Here is a 26541-nt window from a genome sequence, read left to right as displayed (position 1 = left end):
TGGAAGTGGGAGGGGAGTAGCTTGAATAAAGCGATATCGATTCATTAAATCCTGAATCGACTTTTAAATATAACTGTGTTTTGCCAGAAACGCCAGATTCTCAGATTAAAGCTCACAAAACCATTTCAAAAACAACCAAACAGCAAATGAGAGCAGGTACACGGATTCCACACAAAGACGTAAACACAGACCCGACGCATCAGAATCAGCTTTGTCTTTCTCGGCTTTCTCACCCGACGGCCCGTAGACGGACACGCTGTCGGAGCTTAGCGGTTCTGATGCGTCCGGTCCGCGCTGTGTTTACGTCTTTTTGCACTGATTCTGAGCTGCAGGTTTTGTCTCTCCAACCAAAATTCACCAAGCCAGCAGCAAAAGAAGCAGCAAACTGCGCTTCACATTTGATCAATGTCATCATGAATTTTGCTGTTTTGCTTCCACGACTATTAAAATCACACTTTATGCACAGCTAGCTCTCTCTCTCTCTCTCTCTCTTTCTGTACTTCAAGAACAGTTTCCTGTCTCCAATCTCTGTTTTCTGTATTATTCATTGGCTTATTACCCACCAGTCTACCGTTGTTTACAGCGCTGTGGCTGCTGTCTTTTTCTTTTCTTTTTCTTTTTTTCCACTTAAATGACTTCGGACAAGAAAGCCTGTTTTTTCTGTTGTTCAATACTGAAGAAATTTAAACTTTATATGCAGAACAATATTTTTAAGGTTATCTGCTATAAAAAGCCAGACCAGGAAAATCTCCTTCATGTTTTTCTGTGTTTTATTCTCAGTTACTTTCACACAAAGGCATCTGCTGTGATGTTCACAATTCTGATGAAGTCAGTACTGATAAATGATCAGAATTATAATATTTCTGACTGTCTGAGGCCAAGTTGAATCGAATCGGGACTTTGAAAACCGGAATCGAATGGATTATAGAAATCAGTGATGATACCCAGCCCTAGTGAGCCGCCTAGGCACGACAGACGTGGATGTAGCTGTAATAGGAAAAGAACTATTGCTAACTTTTCTGTTAAGGCCTGATCCTTCTGAAATTCATAGCCAGTGCTCTGACACGGTGTCATCAATCTTTGAATGCTGAAAAAGCACAGTGTATCCAGAAAAACACATTATATTATGTAAATTATTATAAAATTTGTGTGCGCCTAACTTTTTAAAGTTAGGCATACCGGTACGCCCATGGCAAAAAGTTAGTCTAGAGCCCTGTAATAGCTTTGTGTTGAGGGTAGGGCTGTGCGATATGACCGAAATCTCATATCCCGATATAAGAATTCTATCATCACGATAACGATATAAATCACAAAAATGTAAAAACAGGCGCTTGTCCGTCTGTAGTGTGGTTATATAAAATATAAGAGAAAGAGAGAACTTTAAGAAATGAATATAGCCACTACAGTGACCATCAAAACAATGAAAAAATATTGCCGTAAACAGCTTATTTTGCGACACCGCAAAACAAACGATAGCGTAAAATGAAACGATAGACGTTTTTATATCGTCATCCGATATATATGGTTATATCGAACAGCCCTAGTTGCTGGGTAGAACCAACCTGCTCACACTCAGATGCTGGACTGCTTTCACATCAGTCAGGAAGGGCTGCTGTGCAGATGCATCTATTGCTTTGTAGTTCTCAGTGCACAAATGCTCAACTAACCCCAGTCAGTGTGGATTCCTTTTTTCTTTGCTTCTTGTAAACGTGCGAAGTGAAACAATTTAATTCTATAATGAAAACCCCCTAAAACCCATTACCCCTCCAGACCCCCCCCCCCCCCCCCCCCCCCCCCCCCCCCCCCCCCCTCTATTTTTTTTCTAGCATTTTTTTGTCCCTCACTTTTTTGGGGGGTCCAAAATGGCATTAATACACCATTTGCGTGAATGGGTGGATGACTGGATTTGTAAAGTGCTTTGGGGTCCTTAGGGACTAGTAAGGCGCTATACAAATACAGGCCATTTACCATTTAAAGTTATTTTCAAACACTAGAAAAAATATTGAAAACCTCATTGTGTGCAACCTTCCTTATCTGCTTTTAAATCACGTCTTAAAACACGTCTATTTACCTTTCAGCACAGCAGGACTGCCTCTTAATATGCTTGTTATTAATTGTATTTAATTTTAAGATATTCTAATGTAATTTAAGCTGTTTTCTCTTTACTTTGTATTTGTAGCACTTTGGCCAACATTGTAAAGTGCGTTATAAATAAAGATGCTATGCTATATATTTTTCAGTTTTGGTAATTTGCATTTTGAATTATGTTCTTTAAAAATCCAAAAAATGAACAGTGAAACTGGAAATGAAGTGAACTGAGATATTTTTGTGTTACCAGCCACAGTCCACAGTTAGACTAAAGCCACAGTAACTGAGTGCGAGTGTAGCTGCACACCATTTATTGCATTTTCCTTGTTTTGATTCAATTTTATTTAAGTAATATTTAACCTTTATACATTATTTTGGTGCCGCAGTCAGTGTCAGAATTTTCAGGCTATTTCCAGATCTCGTGGTTGCGTTTTTCCCGCCCTCCTCTACACAGTGAAATCTGTTTTGTACAACATCCCCACCCATCCATCTCACTCAGCTCTGTGCTAATGTCTTGCGTGAGAGACCAGGGAATTGTCTGTAGATGGGGGCCATTGACCTGCAGTGATTGTCTGAATGAATATGGGATCAGAAGATGCACTGTGCATCCATTACAGTGGGATGAATGGTAACGTAGGAAAAATGGAGCCTAAAAGTGCTGTGTTCCAGTAAAGGAGAGATGAATGGTGGCGCATGTACTGAGTGCATATTAGTATTGTAATGTATGTGAGGAATGCTGCGGAGGCATTGTTTTCTTTTTCCCTTTTTCCGTGAATGTTTTTTTTCCTGCTGAAATCAGGTTTAAAGCAGCAAAGGCAGCGTTTCACTTTACTTCTGTGTATTATTCATGAATTCTCATTGTATTGTGTTTTCATTAGTATATTTTTCCCTTTGGCCTGTTATTACATGCCCTGCCAATGCACTTAAATAACTGGTTGTCACTCCCATATTGACTGAATTCAGACAGTGAAATAGAAAACATGACAAATATCACTTTTTCCCAAACTGCAAACCACATGCAGCTAATGACCAAACACAATGGAGAATTACCTTTATTATGACTTTTTTTTCTGCTTCTGCATGCGGTGTGTCTTCTTTGCAATGAGCGGAAAGTAATGTGTGGGTCATTTCTCGGGTAGCTGAGCCTGTGATTTGCCTCCCAGCGGGAAGTCAGCCATGCTGAGCCGCTGGCGAGGCTCGAGCCTAGTATGGAGCTCATTAATGGACCACGACACTGGTTCAGGCCTACTGGGCTTTATCTGTGTCCAGCTATCTTTATGAGGACCAGGCTGAGTTTTAGACCACTGGAGTGAGTATATTTTGGAAGAGTGAAGACATTTTGGTCCTTATCAAAAGGCTGTTTTAGGGTTAAGACTCTGTTTTAGGATTAGAGTTTGTTTAGGTTTAGGTAAGGTGTTAGAAGTGAATGTCCTCATGAAGACAGCTGTGCAAACGTGGCTCTGTTTTCTTTGTTATTATGGAAGAAAACTGCATAAATGTCTTTTAAAACATGGTCCCACTTCTTGTGTAAGATAAATGTCACTGCAACATTATTCATTAATGGACAACAAGTATAGATATTCCCATCACCTGCTGTAGTCCGTTCTATATTAATTTGCATACCTATAGTATTGTGCAAAAGTCTTGAGCCACCCCTCAAGTCTTTGTATTTTACTAGAAAAATGGGATAAAGAGTGATTTATCGTAACATGGCAAAATACTGGAAACAGTATATAAAGCAAAACAGAGTTTATGCAATACTAACGACCACCTTTACCTTTAAGACAGACAAACTCTCTTAGGCGAGCTCTCTTGTAATTCCTTTAAGTACTCTTCAGAAATAGTAGACATGGACATCCAGAGCTTTTCTTTGGATGTTTCTGCCCTTTTTCCCGTTCTCGGTCAAGAGGATCCCACAGTGCTTCGGTGATGTTGAGGAGGTCAGTCCATGACTGATGATGTTTATCTGTGTGTTTTCTGTCCGGATATGCTTTTGCTGAATTGGCAGCTGAAAATGAAGCCTTTGCCTTGCATGCTTGCTTTCAGTTTCAGCAATCTGATGGTCCTTCTCTGTGTTCATAAGTTTGACAAGATGCACAACATCACTGACTAAAATCCAGAACCTGTAGACACTCACTGTGGTGTCTCTTTCCTCAGATGCTGTTCATCTGTTGTAGATAGTCTTTTAGGTCTGCCACGTCTTCTTTTGTCCTCTTAATTGGGAATTTTTGGGAATCACCTTTTTTGTACAAAAAAAACTGTACAGAGTGTATTCTTTAACAAATCTGAGCTGATGGGGCGATACTGATTTTGACTTAGTTCTCACACAAAAACATTTTTAGGAAAAGCAAGTTTCAGTCTCTTTTTCCAGACATGTCAGTGGAAATAAAAAGCAATAAAATCTATTATGTGGTTGCTGCAGGATAAAGAACGAGCTAATGAGATTTGAGGGGGTCCTTTTATATAGCCATAGTTTTTCTTTCTTTACAGCACACACTGGTAGGTAGTCCACTAATGAGAAGGTCAGTGGTTTGATCTCCAGCATCCTCAGCCTGCATGTTCAAGTAACCACGGGCAACATCCTAAACTATGTGATGGATGTAGTTTGGAGAGTAAAGTACGGTGGCCCTGAGAGGCCAAACGGACTGCAACTTCAGAAAACAGCATTTTTTTCTTTTTGCAGCATTTTTCTTTTTGCAAGTGTTTTCTGAAGTCGCAGTCCGTTTGGCCTCTCAGGGCCACCGTAGTAAAGCACTTTAAGCGGTCAATAAGGACAGAAGAGGCTTTCTATAAGTGCGGTTCGTTTACGGATTACTTCTGAATTCATGCAATACATCATCAATAAAGAGCGAGCAGGTGCCACAGCCAGCAGCACACCACCAACCATGACATGACCTCCATGTTTCACAGATATACTGATGGGATTTCCATGTGTACTCACTGCTTTTCATACACACTTTGGGGTTTCCTTTACCTTTGTAAACTTTTTTGTTTAATTTGTCTTTGAAGTTACTCTTAATAGCAAATTCCAGTCTGAGGCTACGTCCACACGTACCCGGGTATTTTTGAAAACGCAGGTTTTTCTATGCATTTGCACCTTTCGTCCACACGTAAACGGCGTTTTTGGTCACTGAAAACGGAGATTTTTAAAAACTCCGGCCAGGGTGGATATTTTTGAAAACTCAGTTTTTGCATTTACGTGTGGACGAGAAAAACGCAGAAAATGCAGCGTCAAAGGTGTGCGCCTTTTTTGACGTCACACTGTGCGCCACGTTATTGTTTCGGTGAAATGAATTTCTACAATACTGTTACTGTTAATTCTACTCTCTGCAGTGTTTAAATGCTTACATATACACACAGTTACTGTCCCTCCACACATACGACTCGGTTCTGCTTCTATGCCCCAGCTTTGTTTACTTTTTCCCACCGAGGCTTCTAGACTTCTGATTGGCCAACATTTCTGTGCGGTTAGGAATATATCGCCACCTGTTGCTTTGGCATGTTCATAGCAGCGTTTTCCTTCATTTCTGCCTTTATGTGTGGACGGGATTATTTTTTAAAACGAAAACGTAAAATCTCCGTTTTTAAAAATACCCGTGTACGTGTGGACGTAGTGTTTCCTTTTATACAATCTACATATAACCTCAAGCTGCTCGGGAACTTCCTATGATGCTTCGAGAACTTTGTCATCCCCATGTGTTGCTATCCTGTATATTTGTCTACCCTCTCCTCAACTTCCTCCCCACAAATGCTTACTGCTAAGGGATCATCTTACTGTTGGGGTTCTCTTTTCTAATATTCTGGGGTCTTAAAGATTTACAGCACTCAGAGAAAGCCGCTGTGAACTGGTGCTATAGCCATAAAACAGAATTGAAATTTCATCATTTGACAGAAATTGGTTTATTTTCCTCTTTTATGACCATCTGGTTGGAAAATTGTATTACATCTAAGTAAATTAAACCTCAATTAGGAAAACTTGATTTTATTATAACCCTTTTGTTAAACCATTTTAAAGTCAAACATGTCTTTTTTTTCTTCAGAGAAATCCACACTGCTGTAGTCGATTATATCCTTTTGTCGTGTTGTTACAATAGCTTCGTTTTTGCTCACACATGAGCTGCTTTTCAGTCATAATCAGTTCTGTGGTCTTTGCATCGTGTTCGCCTTCTGGCTCCTATTGCAATCTCAACAGATAATAGTGCACAATTCAGTTCACTTTATGTGCAGCAATTCATAACTGACTTCATGTCAGTGCACTTTAAATCATGAGGGCAGCCCCGGACAATAGTAGGGCTCAATCAGCAGAACAGAGCCGTTTCAAACATTAAAATGCATTCGAAGACCAATAAAGGAAGGTTGATTGCTTCTTTATTTTAATTTATTTTACACTTCTGATAAAATTCTGCGACTTAGATACTTCAAGAATCTTTTGGCACCCACTAAGAGGTTTTAGGACTGCAGTTGTTGATCATAAGGGTTCCATCCTCATTACTTTCTTACATACATCTTGATCCACAGAAAAGCTCTCGTGCAGTCAACGTAAAAAGTTGCCACGACTCCACTTAGTCAAGCAAAATGGTCGACGCCATTTTTGACACCACAGGGGAAAACGACAAAAAAATGAAGAGGCATCTCTTCTTTAAAAACTGGAGATGAGACCAGTATTGGTCTATATTCAGCTACAGCCCTGATTATTTCCTGAGTGTCTGGTGACTTGGCATCATGTTTTCATAGCTGATCAAATGGAGCTTGTAGGGTTGGCATCAGCGGACTTTCACTCAGCACCAATCTGTGAGTTCAAGAGAAACGATTAACGTTTTCTTCTGTTAACACTGCCCTCTGGCAAGACATTGGTTTGATATCGACCCCCTCCCCGTCTGAACTGTCCAGACTGCGTTAGCTTGGTAGGTTGCAGGTGTTTGCAGGCTACAGCTACGTGAAAGACTCCTTGAATTCGTTTGTGGTTCAGACAGAGGAAGAAAAGTCAAGAAAAAATCAGCAGCTATTTAGATTCAGTTTTGTTAGTCGACTTCTTTATTTACTCGAGCGGAATACACATTTTTGTTTATCAAATGCTCGAATATAAAATGCTTACTGACACTCTGCCTGCAAAACCTGCTGGGGTTTTACAATAATGCTGCCAGGACTTTGTCCGCCAGGCCGTGCAGTGCTTTACTTCATCTCAGTGACACAGTGTGGTTCAGTGAATTGTTCTAAGCTGGTTATTTACAGCAGTTGACATATATATATATTTTTTTAAAATACACTGAGAGCTGGATCAGTTAAATATTGATTTGGAGCTTTTCATGAGATCATCTCGAGAGGATAAACTGTGACAATGATACTACGCTGTAGTACTTTTAGAGTCATCCCTCACTTAGTATCAGATTCTGACAGTTCTTGACTATTTTTAATATCTAATATTTAGTTGTCACTTTATTTCCATTGTGATTTTCCACCATATTTCATCACCAGCCACAGAAGGGCTCTCCAAATGGCTCCAGTGAACGCTCGTCATTTTTGCATCATCGCCGACAGATTTAGGCTCGTTTGCAAAGGAAGATGCTCATGCTTGTGTCATTGTGGTTAATCACTGAAAGCACAATGTAGTGAGTATATTTGATATTCACCGTTAAGATGATCCAAAAACACCAACAAACAAACTAAAACAGCACTTAGTGGTTAAATTAGTGTGATTTCAGTCACAGGTGAGATTCAGTTGGATTGATGCTTTTTTTTTACAGCTTATTTGAACCTTTCTAAAAGTTGCTGTTTCACTGTGTTTTAGCCTTACAATAAATCAGCTCTTAGCCAGTTTTTGCAGTATTTATGGGCTGCATAATTTGTCCATTTAAATCTTTTGCCTGCTACAAATAAAAGATGAACCATGAGAGTTTTCCTGGAAGCTGGGATTTATGTTTTCAGCTTTAGTTCTTGTTCCCCTGCGGGTTTTGTTTGAGTCATAATTGTTTTCATTCTATTTTTTTTGTTTTTCAAAGTAAACGTTTCCTAATTGGAATAAACCAAGTTTCATAAAGTGTAATTCAGAAAACAAATGTGTCGGGTAATTGAGTTCCAGGGGAGAAGTTTTCCCCTCCCAGCAATATCAAGTTAATATTGGCTTCCTTTCAGGAAATACTTGTGTGTGTGTGTGTGTGTGTGTGTGTGTGTGTGTGTGTGTGTGTGTGTGTGAGAACAGGTGTATCAAGTGTACGCTCGCCGCTCCCCAGAGGAAGTATACGATATCCTGAAGGCTATTGGGGCCGACTATGTGGTGTTGGAAAACAGCATCTGCTATGAGCGGAGGCACAGGCGGGGCTGCAGACTGCGGGACCTGCTCGACCTGGCCAACGGACATGTGGGTGGCTTTCATTTAATGTGACTCACTGTGTGTGTGTGTGTGTGTGTGTGTGTGTGTGTGTGTGTGTGTGTGTGTGTGTGTGTGTGTGTGTGTCAGCATGCGCCGTCCCCTCTGCCGACTCCTGCGACTCGGTGAAAGCTCTCAGCCTCTGCAGACAGATCAATAGTCCCACTTCTTATCTGCGCGTCACTGTCTCTCACTCTTTTGCCGCCGCTCACCCCCACTCCCCCAGACTCTTTATTTTGATGTCAGATGCAGCTCGCCGGCTATTTGGATTACCAGAAGCGAGGCGAGCTTCGGTCTGGCCCAGCATCGTGTAAGACACATGAAACGCAGAGTCGGGGTGTGCTCGCAACGCCGTAAATGTCACGCAGCGTACACAACATCTGACATCTAGACAGCTTTATTGAAGGAATGCTGGATTTACGTCTCTTTCTGTCTGTCCTTCGCTTCCTCTCATACTTTCTTTTATTTAGCTCTTACTTTTTTTTTATCACCTCTGGTCTTTCTGTCTGCCTGCTTTTGTTTTTCCTTCTTTGCATCTTTTCATCTTTTTTTTGCTTTCATTTTTAAGGATGCCTTCCTTTTTTTCCTGCTCAGTGATCCAGTGCTTTCCCTGTAACACCCCGAGTGTTAATGACTATAACAAACTATAAAATGTGATGGTTCTCCTGGAAACTTTAAGTTTTGCCTGTTTGTATCTTTACTGTACACACCAGGCAGCCACCACATTAAAATCTCCCCGTGTGCCATCAAGACATTTCAAACTCACCGGCCCAAAGCCACATGACCTGTGGGGCGTCGTTTACAGCTGGAAAACCTTACTTTGGTTTCCAGCGATATTGATGATCTTACTCCAATGAAAATGCAAAGTGAAATCACCAAATAATTACAAATACCCACTGCAGAGTGTTTGCATGTGATTATGAACCTAAATATTTATACATATTGCTCAGAAGCTAATTTGTACTCTATACACTGTCCCTTAATGCAGCGGTCCCCAACCTTTTTTGTGCCACAGATCAGTTTAATGTCAGACAATATTTTCACAGACCGGCCTTCAAGGCGTCGCTGATAAACACAACAAAAGAAAATGATCCGACCAAGACAAGAACGGTGCTATTTTGTAAATATAATAATTCACAGTGTATTTGTGTAACTTTGTTAGCAGCGTCCTCCTGAAATGCACCAACAGCCTCCTCTCTGGTCGCTATGGTAACGCATAAACGTTCCTTTCAAAATAAGACACGGCTACAAAACAAAGTACATGAAAATATATAGAAAATGAATTCATAACACAAGACCCCGGGAAACAGAGTTAACAATAAAAACCCTGAAAATCGTCAATTTCACACCCGAGCCGGTACCGGTCCATGGCCCGGGGGTTGGGGGCCGCTGCCTTCATACACTGTACAGTTTCACTGTAAGCCTCAAAATAGTTTTCGTAGCTGCACTCTAACATGGCTCAGTGCTTTTCATGTTGTGGCTTATTTAGTGTTTTTAAACGTGACACTTTCAGAATTCAAGTGTGTGAAACCATAAAATATTCATGACTGAATATTTGACAAAAAGTTAATATCCCTTTTCTTTTTTTTCATTAAAAGTTTATCATTCAGAAGCTTTCACAGTCCCACCCACCACCTTTTAAAACTGGAAGTGTTGCATCTCGCCAGCAAACAGTGCCGTTCTGTGGGATCCTTTTTAGAAGCTGATATTTTTTGTTAATGGCCTTCAGTGCTGCTAATGAGTATCTTATTCCTTCCAAGAAAATCCGTCCTTGAAGCCAGCATCTCCACATGTCCTGCACTGCCTCTTTTTTTTCTTTGGGTTCAGCCTTCTTTGGCTGCTGTTTTAGCTATGTTGCGATCAATAATCCCAAAGCAGAATATTTATTAATTTAGACTCACTTTAGCCCTTAATGCACTAAAGCATCCATACAGATTTTATGGCAGATCTAACTGGCAGAGCAAAGTGAAATCAGAGGCTGCTGCCGGTGGACTTTATCTCGATTGTGCTGGCTTCAGCCTGCCGTCATTCTCGTTGCTGTTAATGGTGACGCGTTTGTTCTCTTATCAGATCATGGACGGACCTGGAGAGGATGACCCCGACCTCGTCCCTGCCACCCACCCTCGTTTTTGCGATGCCATCAAGACGGACGCGGCAGCTTACAACGCTCTCTTTACCAGAACATTCCAGAATAAAACCTTCCATGTCTACCGACTCAAGAAGAAACGCAAGAAAAATACGAAGGGCTCATCAGAGCCCAGCGTGACTCAGTAGCAGGACCAGGGCTGCAAGACAACCCCAGCAGAGGCCAGAGGGGAGAGAGGAGGAGAGGATGAAATAAAAGTGCTGAATCCTTGCTGTTCCTCTGTCTCCTCTGTGCACTGCGCCCAGCTGTGATCATGGCCATTATTTCTTCAACACGTGGCTCTTTGGACGTGCTATTAGAACAGCGGGGCCGGTCTGCACTTCGGGTGGAGTGTGCAAATGTAGGATTCCTGCTTCGGGCTGTTCTACGTCCACTCATTCAGCCGCCGTCCACCCCCAAAAAAGTTTAGATGACTAAGTGAAACTTAAAGATTGAAATACAGAGAAGTCGTATGTATTTGCAGCTGAGTTCTTCTTTGCCAATGAAAGTAGGGGCAGAAATCGAAGATTTGTTGAGCTCTTCATTTGTAGGGATTTAAACTGACTTTAAAAAAAACATAAGATCTAAAAGGTTCAGTTTCCACTGTAGTTCAGTTGTTTTAGGAGTAGACATCAGCCGACATTAAGTGTAAATGTCTAGTTTATAAAGTTTCATAAAAAACCTCAAAAATGATACAACTGAAAAGATTAAAGTCAGTTAGGAGATGATTTCTTTTTCAGAACTGACCGACGTGTTGGTTCTTTCAGATGGGCAGCGAGCAGCTCCGGTCAGTGTGTTTCAGCCATGTTAGTGTAAAGGAAGCTGGTCATCGGCCTCATTACATGTTCTCATATTAATAATTGAACTGTGCTTGAATTTGATTCATTAAACATCCTGAACATAAAAACATGCTTAAACAGGTTGCCATAGTCCCAGTGGAAACTCGTGCGACTGTTTAATCTTACTGTTACTAGTATTACTTCTAGCATCACTGCTGTCATCCTAAGCTCTTCTACCCACAAGCCTAACAACTACGTGCCAAACCCCAACTTATCCTCACTCTGAACCTACTTTAAGTCTAAAACCAAGTCGTAGCCCTCAAACAGGTCTTTGATCTTCTCTACAAAATGTCTCAAACTAAACACAAACTTAAATTTAGGCTTTAATTTAATTTTTATTTGTGGTCTGTGAGCGTGACTTCAGTCACTGTGATGCAGGTTGGAGAAGCTGTTCTTGAGAAAGCCGCAGTCTGCCTGTTCTGCACAGCTAGCTGTTAGAGACAACCACGCATGCACACACACACACACACACACACACACACACACACACACACACACACACACACACACACACACACACACACACACACACATATTTAGTCAGTGTGTCCTTACAGCTGTCATCTTTATAATTACCTTCCTATGATGTGTCTGGGAGACATTTCTACATGGTAGCTTCAGAATAACCTGGATCACACACTCTTTGAACATACACACTATTTAAATTACTGTCTTATCACCAGAACATCAGTCCCAGGAGAGGCCATGTACCAGATACACAGCGGGTAATGGACTTTGTTAGACCACCTGTTATAAAAACAAAGCACACAAATGTTTTAGAAATCTGTCCAAAAAATGTATTTTTATTTATTAGGCAAATAAACTGTATCCAAATCTGAGCCGAGACACTGGACTTTTCACAGAAGTCTGAATTTCATCAAACATTCAGCCACTAAAATTGATTCTTCTGTAACTTTAATGTGTTATTATTATTTTTTTATTAATCTTTTCTGCCTTTTTGTAAAAGTAAAATTTGAAAATTCATGGATCAAGACAATAACTATATTAAAAGCTTGCGCGTCAGAGCTTGCAGATACTGTCGAATTAACCATTACACAATCATAAAAATGTATTTTGGTAATAACCAATACTCTTTCTTTGGTCTGGCGGTGGTCTAATAAATCTGTTAAGCTGTGTAGCTTCTCTGTTTGCGGGATTTTTGTGGTTTTCTACTCTGATGATCAGTCTGAGAGCTGCTAGCTGATGAGCTCAGTTTAGCTCCCACCCCCTTTCTCTTCATGTTACTGTACCGTGGTATTTTTTTCTCAGGGTTGTACATAAAAATAAATGATTGAAATTATTGAAAAGAAGATTTAAGAAAAAGTTTGCTAACTGCCTCGTCAGCTTCCACTAACTTTCAGCATAACATGCCTCTTGCTATAAGAGCAGATCAGTAGAGTTTATGGTGTTACAGAGATAATCATAAGCTGTTGCAGGCTCATTAAATTGACAATTTATTGCTTCTACCATGAATTACTTTAACTGCCAAATTTCTGGTATCCATTATCGGGCCCCTGTACAGCTACTACACAGGTGGACCTGCTGTGGGAAGAGTGCAGGACTGGGCTGTATCCCAATTCAGGGTCTGCAGCCTTAAAGTATGCAACCTTAACGGTCCTCAAGGGCCGCGTACTCAAAGACCGCTAAGGCCAGAAGTGCGAGGCTTGTGAAATGGGACGGTCTAGCCTCCGTCGCGCTGCCCAGGTTGCCTAGCAATCGTGATACTAACAGCTGGAAACGTGTCATACAGCTTTGTTTGACAGAAATGAAGGAGAACATATTTTGTACATTTGTTTGTTTGTTTCTACACGAGCGCTGTGTGATTTGATAAGTATCTGAGGCTGAGACCACGGGACTGTAAAACATGATTGTTGGGCTTCATTTCTGTACTGAACAGTCATTTAAGATTAGCTAGTAAATAACAATTAGCTAATGTTGCTCATGAGACTAAAGTCATCTCACTTTGGTAATGTAAATATAATTTACATTACCCCCTGAGCCACGGTCGCCCCTGGCTCAGGGGGTTGGGAAGCGTATCTGTAACCGGAAGGTCGCCGGTTCGATCCCCGGGCTCTCTGTCCTGGTCGTTGTGTCCTTGGGCAAGACGCTTTACCCTACCGCCCACTGGTGTTGGCCAGAGGGGCCGATGGCGCGATATGGCAGCCTCGCTTCTGTCAGTCTGCCCCAGAGCAGCTGTGGCTACAACCATAGCTGCCTCCACCAGTGTGTGAATGTGAGAGTGACTGAATAGTGGCATTGTAAAGCGCTTTGGGTGCCTTGAAAAGCGCTATATCAATCCACTCCATTATTATTATTAATATGGCCAATATTAAAGTTATTATTTCAGTCAGTATTAGTTATTACAGCAGTGAATGACTCTGTTTCAAATACTGAGCTTCAGTAAAGATTCAAGCTGCATTTATTTATATTTCCTGTCACCTTAAATCTTCACTCAAAGACAGGTTTCTTTGACACTGTGTATATATAACTGTGTTATATATATGAGGGACAGATATTGTTCTTTCAATATGTTGGCATTACTAAATTTCTCTCAGTGGTTACTTTAAATATCCATAAAATCATCACATTCTCTGTAAGATTAAGGTCGACTATTGAACGGTGCATATTTTAAAGTAAAGGCTTTAAAACCAAGTTAGCACAAACGTCACTAATGTCACATAACTTTGCCGACATGTGGCCAACAGTAACGTTTAAAAGTTCTTCGTTATTAAACATTTGCACATAAATAACATAATAATCAGTACTTACTTTTAAAACTCTTTGGCCGCCCCTCCTCCGCCGTTTTTTTTTTTTTTTTTCTCGGCAAAATTATCCACACCCACCGCCGCGATATGCATTCTGGGATATGTTGGGCCACGAAGTCTACACCGCCACATCCTTAAAATTCAGGGAAATGAAGGACGCATTTGAGGGCCGCATTTCGAGCAGCCTTTGAATCGGGACAGCCTTTAAGGCTGCAGACCCTGAATTGGGATACAGCCATCTTTTATATACAGTCTGTGTACCGTTGCCCACAAACAGGAAATGCTGAGAGTTGTTCGTTCAGTGATTGTTTAGTCATACTCTGCTGTAGCCCCACCGAGTAGGTCAGACCACTAGCAGAGCTCAGATGTGGCCCCTCTGTGGGGCACATGTGGCCGCTGTGATAAATGTTACCAGTTACCCCAGAAAAGGAAGGATAATTACGTTAGTTTCGCTTTCTGCCGGCTACTTAAATGTGCTTTTGCTGTAAAACTGAGGTCAGAGTTGGTACCAAGTGGTATTTGTGACGGTGTTGTTGTTGTGATTGCTGTCATGTTTTTTCTCTTTCTGTGATTGTCATCAGCAGCATTCTCAACCTTTTCATTTTTGTCTCTCTGACACACACACACACACACACACACACACACACACACACACACACACACACACACACACACACATGAATAATGTAAGTAGCGAGGAAATTGCAGCAGCCTGACAACGGGGCTGATTCTGAGCCACAATCCAAAATAGAGAGAGAAAGCGGGGCCAACACTTGCATATCAAACCGAGGCTTTGTGGTTAGACGAGAAAGCGGGGAGGAGGAGAGGGGATGACAGACGATGCTCATGTTTAAACAGCAGCGCAGGAGAAATGAGAGCGCGTGAAAACATGAATTCTCAGTGATCTTCTTCATTTTCTTCTTTCACACCAAAGGCGAGGAGGTGACTGAAAGGCTGGAGCTGCGTAGGTAATTAGTGGTTGGACAATTAGCACCCTCCCTCCGTCCCTTCCCCTTCATCTCAGCTCAGTTTGCCTGCATTTGTACACTTGTTAATAAGGACCTCTGTCTTTGATAATCCACGCTCTCGCAGATGCGTGAGCACTCCTGCACACGGTTGTTGCAGGGCTTTTGAAAACACGGTGTTCGTTAAAGGCGAGGCCTCGTCGTGATGCATATCAATCGGATGAGCGGAACGAGAATGCTTGTTCCTCCCGCCTCCATATTGGATGTTTAATTTAGGCGATGTCTGATTGCTTTATTTGAGAGCGAAGTGATTCCATTAGGTTTGCCTAATAAGAGTCTAGTAATGTAATATTTTTTCAGCATTGTTAATTTCCATACATATTGAGTTTAGTAGCAGGCCGCTGCTGACTATGGTTTTCTTAATGAAGAGGCGATGAAGGCGGTCATTAACCTGTACAGTCTGCTGTGGTTTAAAGTGGATGTTCGTGAAATACATGTAAGATGCTCACTAGACGGCTTTGTGCAACTAATGAACTTGTTTGGATCCAGGTTTAGTTTGAACAGTCTGCTTTTGGGACAAACGATCTGAAACCTGGCCTCGGCCCTGAACCGTGATGAGACCGTGAATGTTTGCTGAACAGGTCATGTTAGAGCAGCAGGCGGACAACTTTATTCTTGAAGGTCTTTCCACGTGATTTTAGAAGTCAAAGAACTTTAATCCCAATCTTAAAAAATCAAACGAGATGTTGGGATTGCTCCCAGATGCAGGATTGGTTTTCATCTATTGGTCTGAAGCTAGATGAGATAAAATTATCATCTGTCGTAGATGAAACCCAAGCAGCACTCGCCTGAATCATAATCTTGCAGATATTTTGGAGCCTGAATGCGATTAGCATCCTTTGGCATTGGTGCTGTGATGCCATGATGACCCAAGTCACCCAAGGGTTGCTTGTTTGGGATGTGCTATTTTAACCGTTTTATTTCTACATCCATCTCAGTAGTTTTTGGTGTTGAAGCTTCTTAAACAGCCACAAAATGTACAAAATAAATGAAATCTGAACTTTTTCAATCAAAGATGAAATTCAGTGCTGTCAAAAATCTGATCTCCTGGAGCTGCACGTTAAGCCACCTGCTTGTGCAAACTTTGCCCATCTTTGAGCTCACAGTCCAGTTTCTGAGTCCAGCTATTACTTTGACTGTTGCACCAGCTCACCAATGCCAAAGTAAACCTTGTGCACATTAGTTACCTCTTTTTAACTGGTGTAGTCCCAGCAGAGCCAGCTCTACCTTGAACAGAAGTGAAGATCATTTAGCATCATGGGTTCTCACTTTGGGAACTATTGTTGTTTTTGTGGAACCTGTTCTAGATTGAACGCCAGCATCACTTCTGTGAAAGAGAGGTGTGTGCGGCAGCAGCCTCTGGCAGAATTTAACTGACTGAGATGTTAATCTCCTGGCTATGTAATGATGTTGGTTGGGGATTGATCAGAAATGTCTCTGCCTTGCTGGAACCTGAATTAGAACAGTGTGGGAAATAACACTTGACGTGCTTGACCAGGTTAGGCTCTCATACCAAAACCTCAGCCCAGCTGGGAAGCATGGTAGAGGGAGCATCATGGTTTGGGATCGCTTTACCACCTCGGTAGCTGGACATCGAGCAGAGTGTCAGGCAGTTATGAGAGGATGGTTTGATCCCTTTGCCCGCACTCAGGCTTTGATTACTGCTGATTCAGCAAGGACACAGGGCCGCTCTGCTGTTCATGAAGACTCTGGCTGACATTTTCAACCCTTTATCTCCAGTTTGCCTAAGGACACATGCAAACTTTGTCTAAGGCAAGAACCTCCCCTTCATGCAGTATGACATTAAACGTGTCTTGGGTGGAGCAAACAACCCAAAAAGTACAGGAAACAGAAGTTCACATGAAACGAGGAGGAATGAAGTCTGCGCTTTGACACCGAATTAGTTTACTTTTAACGGCTGACATAAAAAGCAGATCTATCGTTTGACCTCTCTTCACCTTTTTTAAGACAAGATCCTGAAAGATGTTAAGATGAGACTGGACCTTAAAATTCATTAGTTGTAAAGAACATTTAAATAAGTGAAATAACATAAGTTTGGGAATTTTTAAGAAACGTCTTTTGGCTTTGTCAAGGCAACATCACGCGATGTTACAAAGTGTTTTCTATCAGTTTGAGCCCTCGTGAACTCAGGTGATGTCATTTTCAGTTTTTGAGGGTTCAATTTTGGGACTGAGCCGAGTAGATCAACTAAAAGGCTGAAGGAGAATAGATTTCAGCTTTTGAAAGTCTGAGTCCTGACCTTAATTCAAGTGACGTGCTGCAAGTATGACCTGCACGCAGCATCCAGGACGTACCGATACCCTGGTAGGAGGACTTACTGTGTCTGATGGAGGCTGTTGCTGCTGAAGTCCCTAAAGTCAAGAGTTAACTTGTTTTCCAGCCTTTAGAGTTAGAATTACATTGAATAATCACTATTTGGATGAAGAACTTTTCTTCAGTAATAATTGGAGACATCCTGGTAATCCTAAAGAGTCCTCACATCATCTTCATTTAAAACAACATTGAACTCGTTCATTGTGGAAACAGTTTCTTTGTGTTTATTTGAAAAAAGAAAATACTGTAATATGTATCTGGGTGCCTTTTGGTCATTTTTCCTTTTTGCTTGGTGTTCCTTTAAAAAAAAAAAAATCCACTAAAGTGATTCTGTGCTGTCATTTTCTACTGTAAAGCCACAAAAATCATCCAAACTTGTAAATGTTTACTCTGCCGTTAAAAGTCTTTCTCATGCCAGACACAATGCTGGTGGAGGGATACGTGAAGTTTCACATATTATTAGGCAGTGTGTCAATAAAACAATTCCCCCCCCAACAATGCTGTTTCCCTGTCAGTCAAAGCCAGGAATATTTATTTTTCACATTTCAGTTCATCGGTTTCTCTTTACAGACGCAGTCACGATTCAGCACTGGTGCAAATGAATTTATTGAGGGGAGGAAAAAAAAGATCAAAGCAAATACAAAACACTTATAACCGTCAAAAGCTGATCACCATCATGTTGATAAAAATATGTTCGTTTGATTTCTTTTTTCTCTCTGAAGCGGCACATTTTAAATCTATGCTGCTCTTCTTGGCAAAAAAAAAGCAATAATTTGAATGTATCTATCTCTGTACTTACAAATGAGGTAAAAACATTGTTCACAACATGTCTGCACCCAGAACACAACACTGAAGAAGCCGTCGTATGCTACAAATGAATGGTGGGAAGTGAATCTCCGCTCCTTACAGCTGTAGTGAAGCATGAAGTGTTTTCATCCTTGTGTGTGTGGGGCTCAGGCTCGGACGCTCTCCAGAGAGCAACATACAAGCATCACTCTGGAGGAACTCCCCACTGCCTGAAAGATAAGCATGTCTTTTACTTTTAGGCATCATTGACTGGAAATGCTCTTATTTATAAAAGCTGCATTGTTGCCTCCGCTGCTCGGAAAGCGTTTGTCTGAAAAAGAAGCTGCAATCTGGGGATCGACTCCTGTCAACTCATTTCTTTTTTGGAAACTCCTCACATTCCTTTGGTTTTTCCAGCATGACAGCGGGCCATCAGCTCCTATTAGGATTAGTGGCCTGACATGTTTTCACACTCTACTACCCTTTGACTGCTCTCTGCCGACAGGCTCAGCTCTGCCAGCGTGAAGACAAATAGAAGGAAAAAAAGGTATGAAGGGAGCGCTGCTGATGCTGCTGCTTCCAGCAGAATCCAGCGGCTGAAACGCCAGAAGAAGCCACGCTGGAACTTTGGGGAGAATCGTAGGTTGTGGGGTCATGTGGGTGGGGGCACACGACTTTTTAAGTTCATCCCATTTGCAGTGCAGCAAACTGTTATGCAGGAAACTGTTGCTTGCAGCATCTCTTCCCTCGGCGGCTCCCCCACAGGGCCGCTGTGCTCCGTGGTGCACTGGTGAGACATCTCTCCACAGGGCTGGGCTCCCTCCGCTTCACTCCCTTCCCTCATTTGCTCTCTGATTCAGCCCCCTACCCTGCAATCCTCTCTCTTGTTTTAAAAATGTGAAAGGAAGTGTGCCCTTTTTAGACTCTCGTTCGCTGCGTTATTATTATTATTTGCCTTTTTGTTCCTTTAAGACAAAGTGTTTAGTTTTTTGCAGAGCTGAGAGAGAGAAAGAGAGAAGCTGGAGGGATAATTCACAGTTTCGACATTAAAAAAAACAAACAAAAGCACAATGACATGTTCCTGCAGCTCTCTTACCCACAATCCTCCTAATGTTTCAGCCAAGAAATATGTGCTAATTTAGCAAGACACAATAGATGGATGCGTGAACTGCATATGGCACAGCTATCACAGCTCACAAGCATATATATATATATATATATATATATATATATATATAATCCTTATAAATATCTCTTACCCTCTTCCCTCCATTTATGTTTATTGAGTAGTCACCTTGAAAGGCAGCTCTGTGTACTTTGTATTCTGCCGAGCATCTGTTAAAATAGTCTCTCGCAGCCGCCACATTTGGTATGCCAGAGGAACAGCGTGCACGGAACAGAGCAACAGAGCGAGCATTTCCTCCCTCCCGCAGTCCACACGTCCACTCGCATTTCTTTGTTACAAAGATGTTTGAATTTTTGTGCACCCTCCCCCGGGTGAGGAGGAACGAGCAGCGGCGGAGCGCAAATGAGAATAGGAAATCAAATGAAGACGCGGGCACGGTACTAAGTAGAAAGCTTGATGTCTTACAACCCATGGAGCGTTGAAACTTGAAACACCCAACCAATACAGAATTACTCAACCTAGCAAAAGACACATTACCAGAAAAAAAAATCTCACCCTGGAAACCAGTGATGGTCGAAGCACTTCTTTTTGTTTTTTTTCTCATACAAACATTGACAGAAGCTGTTTACAGCCAGGCAGCGAGAACACGATGTGTCCACTACAGTGAAACTGCATTGGATGGGCTACTCAGTATGATCCACCTCATCTTCACTGACTTATCGTGTAACAGTGTGAAATACATGACATTTATTTACAGAGCAGCAAGGTGCTAAAAATACATTTAGTGGCATTGAGTTGCTCAGGTATATATATATGTATGTATGTATGTATTAAAAAAATCCTGGCCAAAACATTTTCATATTTTCTGCCTTCAGCTGGCAGCTCATCCACACACGAGGAAATTTGGGGTTTTAGTGTCTGTGACTGGAACAGATTTTTCCGACAGTGAAGCTAAGCTCCATCATGATGAGTAGCCCGAGTGCAGGCTGACGTTCTGAAGCATTTAACCTGACTTGTAGGTTTGATAACGTCTGCTCCTGCAAAATTGCCGTCCAAGGTAGAGTGAGTGCAGAGCGGCAGGCTCTTTTCATTGGGACACTTTCATCTGTCTCTTAGGCCCCCGCTTTGATTGACGGGTCTCATCATCCAGTAAATACAACACAGTTCGTGTCAGCTGTCAGCAAAGTGCTGCGCGTGGAGCGACTCTCTCTGTCGGCCAGTCTCTCGCTTTTCCAGCCTGAGTCGCCGCCAAGCGTCTGCTAATTGATTGTTTTGGGCGGCCCCGTTATCAGGGTCCAATCAGTTTGTGTTGGAGCTCAGAGGTCGCTGGCCTCGGCTCGCTCGTACAGCGCCCGAAGCTTCTCAAAGCGAGGCCCCCACTCCCCGAGCGTCTCCTCCCTCCTCGCCTCCACTCCCCCTTCTCCGCTGCTGCCTCCATCCAGCCCTGCTGAACTGAAGGAGCTGAGGGAGCCGGCAGGCGAGCCCCCACCCTCGGTGGAGAAGACCTGCAGGGAGTCAAAAGGTCCCGTGTCTGGATGCTGGTCAGCATCGCGGATGATCTCGCACAGGTAGCGGGCCAGATCCTGGCTGGAGAAGGACAGGGAACGACGGGCTAGCTGCGAGGGACGGGCCTGGCCCTGGGCCGGCAGCCTGGTGGGGGGGACGTCCCTGCGGAGACTGGTCGTTGTGGTGGCCGTGGAGGAAGTGGAAGCTGCAGAGGGAGGCAAGGTTGTGGAGCTGGTTGTCCGGCTCAGGGGGTCCAGCGGCTGGGAAGAGGGTGGGACGGGGGGCGCCTGGTGGAGGAGGTGATGGTGATGATGATGGTGGGGAGGAGGAGGGTGGTGCAAGGCTCTAGAGCGGCAGTACTGCACTGACTGGGCCGGGCTCGGCTGGAGGGACTTCTGCAGCTCTGCCATGTCGTAGGCATTCTGGTCTCACACACACACACACACACACACACACACATTTACACAAAAGCAGATGAAAAGTCTGAGTTAGCACAGGAGCTGTAAAAACAGAGAGGGACTGATTGTCTGGGGGAGAAAGACGAGGCAGAAAAAAATGAAATGTGACAGTGAGAAAGCAGAAAAATGAAAAGAGAGCAGAAAAACAATCGGCTCGCCCCACAACGTTTACTGTGAATGTTCCACCTATTTAAGTTTCCAATCTGTCTCCATTTACTGTTGCAGAAAACTTGTAATTCGAAATATCTCTGTATGCATGTGAGAGACCAAGAAGAAGAAGAGCAAGATGAGGGACATTTCTCTCCCTCTCTCCACTGCAGACAGCTGCCATTACTTTGTCATGTAGCGCAGCAGCAGCCACTTTGGTACTAATGTGATTCCACCAGAACTGTAACCAGGGTGGCAGAGATGCAAAAAGATGTAGGAGGAGGAGGCGGCGGAAGAAATGATGCACAAGGAGGAGGCGTGGGTCGCTTTGTGAAACTGATTATGTGATGAGTGCTGTTTTTATTCCTCTAGAGCGATTTCAAACAAGACTCCAGAGAATTAACCACAGTGGCTGCTGTGTATAGGGGATCAGTACTGTGTGTGTGTGTGTGTGTGTGTGTGTGTGTGTGTGTGTGTGTGTGTGTGTGTGTTTGACTGCAGGTAATGGACAGAATCTTGAAGGTTTTGGGGTACTGATAAGGCCAGACAAGGATCTCTATATGAAAGTGTTTTTTCCTCCTCTTTGTGTGTGTTTCAGCAATGATTTCAGCAGCCACATGTGTTTGTTGCGATCAAAGCTGTGATATTATGCAAGCTCTTAAGTACCGTTGAGTGCTTGTGGGTTACATTGGCTGGTGGAAAGGAGATAAGGATTTTGCGTGGGCCTAATTAAAACGCTAGCGCACACACTGCAGGATTTTATTCCAAATTGAATTGACAGAATCCATTATAGAGCTGCTGCCATACATCCACTGCTAAGAATTTCCAAAATAAAAGTCTTTGAAATCAAAATTAAAACATCTCAACTTCAAGCAAGCACGTGGCGATGTAGCAGTTACATACTGAACATCACTTTTAACAGTTGTGTATGTGTGCACAAAGGTTTCTTTCTGATTTGCTTTGATAACTTTCCCAGCAAAGGGTACAGTCTGCATGCATGTGAGCGTGCGAGGGGTGTACCTGGTCCTCCTCCCCACCGCCCTCCTCATCGTAGTTGAGGACGTTCTCCCGGATGTCCTCCCAGCCGTCGTGATGCGCCGTGACGTGGTAAACGCCCTCTTTCAGCCCTTTGTAGGACCTCCAGCGAGTGTAGAGGAAAATGCCCAGTAGCAGCACTGCAGTTGAGACAAGACGGTGTTGAAGGCATTAGCATTACAAATTAAATGATTAAAATCCTTCAATCAAGATATGCCCTCAGAGACAGGCACTCTTGATGGAGATGGCCTTGAGCATCATTTGAGAAAAGTGCGAGCCGAGACGTGATACGTGTTAGGAATCAAGTGACGCTTCAGAGTTTGATCTAACAAGTGTTCTGCTGCTGGTGTTTAACAAAATATATTTCAAGGACTGGCAAAAATCTCTGTGACAGTCAAAATCTTTCTCAAGATTGGCAAAAATGCCATGAGTGAGTTCGTGCATCCTTGGGAAACCTCGGGGGTGCAGAACAAAGTGAGATTAATGGGTTAGTGAGGTACTTCTTCTCACCTGGCTAGATCACTATAGTTACCTGCTTCAGAGCAGGCTGGATGTTTATCATGATAAAAGCCTGATCTGCTGCTGAAAACAGTGATGAATTTGGCTGTTTGGTTGTTGAACTGTGGCCTTTCCGAGTTCGGGCATTGCATTCTCCTTCTGAAAAATTAGGCATATTTCATGAAAATATTTTCACACGAAAAATGTCTTTAAACAGAAACAAAGGAGGTCACATGACCAACTGAGCTAGAAGGCAGGTCAGCCTCTAGGCTGAGAAACAAACACCTCATAGGTCTTCAGGTGGCGCCTTCATTACAGGCAACAAAACACTACTCTCCGTGTCAACAGGGACGAGACGTTCCAGGTAGAGCTGCAAAGATTAGAGAGCGGCTAAGCGTGATGGACAGACAAATCAAAGTCTGGGTCAAAAAGAACATTTATGAGACGTAGAACAAATAAAAGATGCTGGACACCATCTGCCAAAGAAGTTGATTTGCTCAGAGTGAAAGGGATCTTAACCAAGCGAGGCTGTTTGTTTATCTCTTCATCCATTGGATGGATAACAACGTGGCCTTACTGATTTCCTCATAAAGCTGTTGTAGTAACAGCTGGACTGTACAGTGAGTAAGAAGATACCGTCAGACTAAACCAACACAGGAGGAGCTTTGAGAAGCAGATTACCTTAACAAGGTCCAAGGTAAGCACGGCTGCGATTGCTGAAACTTTGCGATTCTTTGATGAAAAGGTTGAAGGACACAATTTTAATTTCCTCACCAATGTCTTGACCGTATTTTCTATTCGCTGAATGAAATAAAAGTGCAATAGCTGACCTTTTCCCCCCAATGAATGCCGTACTTTATTTCATGGGCACGTTAATTTCATTTTATTTTTTTCTTTAACCACATTTTACAAACTCCCTGATTCTGCACCTCTGAGAAACTGGATCATTACAATCATATCAGTTACAGCGCTGACTCGAAGCGTCGCCTCTATCATGTTAAATAGTTATTAAGTATGAAATTAAACATCATATCAGTGGCTGACACATCTGGCCACAATCAGATTTTCAATTAAAGACTAATAAACATGTGAACCTAATTAAAATGCTAATTTAAAATTATTCACAACCTCATTCCTTTACATCTGCTAGCATCACTGTAGTTAGAGGTAATTATAGCCATGTGACTGACAGGCTTTGTAGACACTGAACATGCTTCGGATTATAGGCGGCTCACTTAGTGCTGACAGTGTTTGACTGTAAACGGCATTAAGAGGGTACTGATACCGGCCTCGATAATGGGAGGGAGGAAAATTAGCCGCCTGATGTCTTATTGGAATTAATTACACTCCCATCATTGACACATTTAACCTTGAAGGGAACCTACTATGCTTTTCTGTCATGATGGGTGCTCGTGAGCTCAGCCTACATAAAAATAATCCACAGACTGTATATAAAAGACAGACGTAATCACACTCACTGGTTTAAGCTTTCTGGTCTCTGGTCATTAGTGTTTTGGAACCAGAATTGATCACATTTAAGGTGTTAACACTGTAACATTTAATGCTGTTACACTGGACATTTTAACATGGCATCCATCCATCCATCCATCCATCCATCCATCCATCTTCATCCGCTTTATCCGGGGCCGGGTCGCGGGGGCAGCAGCCTAAGCAAAGAGGCCCAGACCTCCCTCTCCCCAGCCACCTCCTCCAGCTTATCCGGGGGAACACCAAGGCGTTCCCAGGCCAGCCGAGAGATATAATCTCTCCAGCGTGTCCTGGGTCTGCCCCGGGGCCTCCTCCCGGTGGGACATGCCTGGAACACCTCACCCAGGAGGCGCCCAGGGGGCATCCTTGTCAGATGCCCGAACCACCTCAGCTGGCTCCTTTCGATGTGGAGCAGCAGCGGCTCTACTCTGAGCCCCTCCCGGATGGCCGAACTTCTCACCCTATCTCTAAGGGAGAGGCCAGCCACCCTTCGGAGGAAGCTCATTTCTGCCGCTTGTATCCGCGATCTCGTTCTTTCGGTCACTACCCACAGCTCGTGGCCATAGGTGAGGGTAGGGACGTAGATCGACCGGTAAATTGAGAGCTTCGCTTTTACACTCAGCTCCCTCTTCACCACGACGGACCGGTGCAGCGTCCGCATTACTGCAGCTGCAGCCCCAATCCGTCTGTCGATCTCCGGCTCCCTTCTCCCATCACTCGCGAACAAGACCCCGAGATACTTGAACTCCTCCACTTGGGGCAGGAACTCATCCCCGACCCGGAGTGGGCACTCCACCCTTTTCCGGCTGAGAACCATGGCCTCAGATTTGGAGGTGCTGATCCTCATTCCCGCTGCTTCACACTCGGCTGCGAACCGTTCCAGTGCGAGCTGGAGGCCCTCACCCGATGAAGCCAACAGAACCACATCATCTGCAAAAATCAGAGATGAGATTCTGAGGCCACCAAAGCGAAAGCCCTCCGCCACTTGGCTGCGCCTAGAAATCCTGCCCATAAAAACAACAACATTTTTTGGACTGTGTGAGGAGGCCAGAGAGAACCTGCACCGACACAGGAAGAACATCACAACCCCGCCCAGAAAGGTGGATTCCGACCCAGCACCTTGTTGTGAGGTGACGGTCCTGCTATCGTGCTGTAAAATTTGCACTTCTAAATAAATTCAACGTATGCCGCGTTTCACTGTAGACCCTTTTTTCATTGTTGATAATGGATGAAAACTGTGGGCTGTGACCTTTCTCTGGCTTCTGACGAGGAGCATGCCAGAACAAGTTTGAAACTAATGCTGTAAGCCAGAAACACAGGCTTCAAGCTGTCCTAAATATCCCGGGCATGCCTGCCAGATACCATAGCTATGAGAACATCAACCCCACCCACCTGCTGTTTGACCCTTTTGTTTATGAGGGGCAGCCAATTAGCTAGTGGGCTTAAAGGGAGGGGCGCTGAAAGGGCTCGTTTCACGCAGAGAGCGAACTGAGCAGCTTCACCTGGGCCCGGTCAAAGATAAATAAAGATTATTATGAACTGGGTGTCACACACACACACACACACTTTCTGCTCAAACAGTCTCTGCGTCTTTCTCACTGTAGTGTTGCTGTGACCTTTTCAAATGTCTAACAAATCCCCCGTATGTTGCCTCATACCTATCACCTCTCGCCTTTGATAATACTACTCTAAGCCTCTCCATAATATTAACCTGCTTTACACCCACACAAACGCTTTAATTTTTTCCCTTTAATTCAGCTGCACTTCCCGCCACTCTCAAATCAAACAACCGAATCAAAACACATGTTTCCTGCAAAAGAGGCAACTTGTAGAATCTGGAGTGCAGTGTTTAAATAATATTTAATAATTTACAAGCAGACGTCATTAACTGAGTGAATTACTCACAGAGACATATGCTATCTTCAAATCTGCTTCTCTTTTTTCAAAAGCAGCA

The 26541-nt window shown here is 43.1% G+C and overlaps 2 protein-coding genes across 5 annotated transcripts in view; one reads left to right on the top strand and one right to left on the bottom strand.

The window, feature by feature from the left end:
- dpy19l3 (dpy-19 like C-mannosyltransferase 3) overlaps window positions 1-11497 on the top strand; it is a 73864-nt gene extending 62367 nt beyond the window's left edge. For 3 of the 4 annotated variants that reach the window (XM_026175880.1, XM_026175872.1, XM_026175896.1), the window contains 2 exons: window positions 8288-8446; window positions 10526-11497. In XM_026175880.1, the coding sequence (XP_026031665.1) occupies window positions 8288-8446; window positions 10526-10729 (363 nt within the window). In that variant the 3' untranslated portion in view covers window positions 10730-11497. The remainder of the gene's footprint in view (window positions 1-8287; window positions 8447-10525) is intronic. The other variant, XM_026175889.1, reaches the window with a different exon arrangement.
- An 8776-nt stretch (window positions 11498-20273) lies between these two features.
- LOC113026743 (neural-cadherin) overlaps window positions 20274-26541 on the bottom strand; it is a 332913-nt gene continuing 326645 nt past the window's right edge. Inside the window, exons 36-37 of the mRNA XM_026175859.1 lie at window positions 22587-22741; window positions 20274-21383 (exon numbers count right to left, since the gene is read on the bottom strand). Coding sequence (XP_026031644.1) covers window positions 20772-21383; window positions 22587-22741 — 767 coding nt within the window. The 3' untranslated portion in view covers window positions 20274-20771. The remainder of the gene's footprint in view (window positions 21384-22586; window positions 22742-26541) is intronic.

This window comes from Astatotilapia calliptera, chromosome 1 (genome assembly GCF_900246225.1).
Source record: "Astatotilapia calliptera chromosome 1, fAstCal1.2, whole genome shotgun sequence".
Lineage (NCBI taxonomy): Eukaryota > Metazoa > Chordata > Actinopteri > Cichliformes > Cichlidae > Astatotilapia > Astatotilapia calliptera.
Note: the sequence above shows the minus strand (reverse complement) of the source record. Positions and strands in the feature narration are given on the sequence as shown.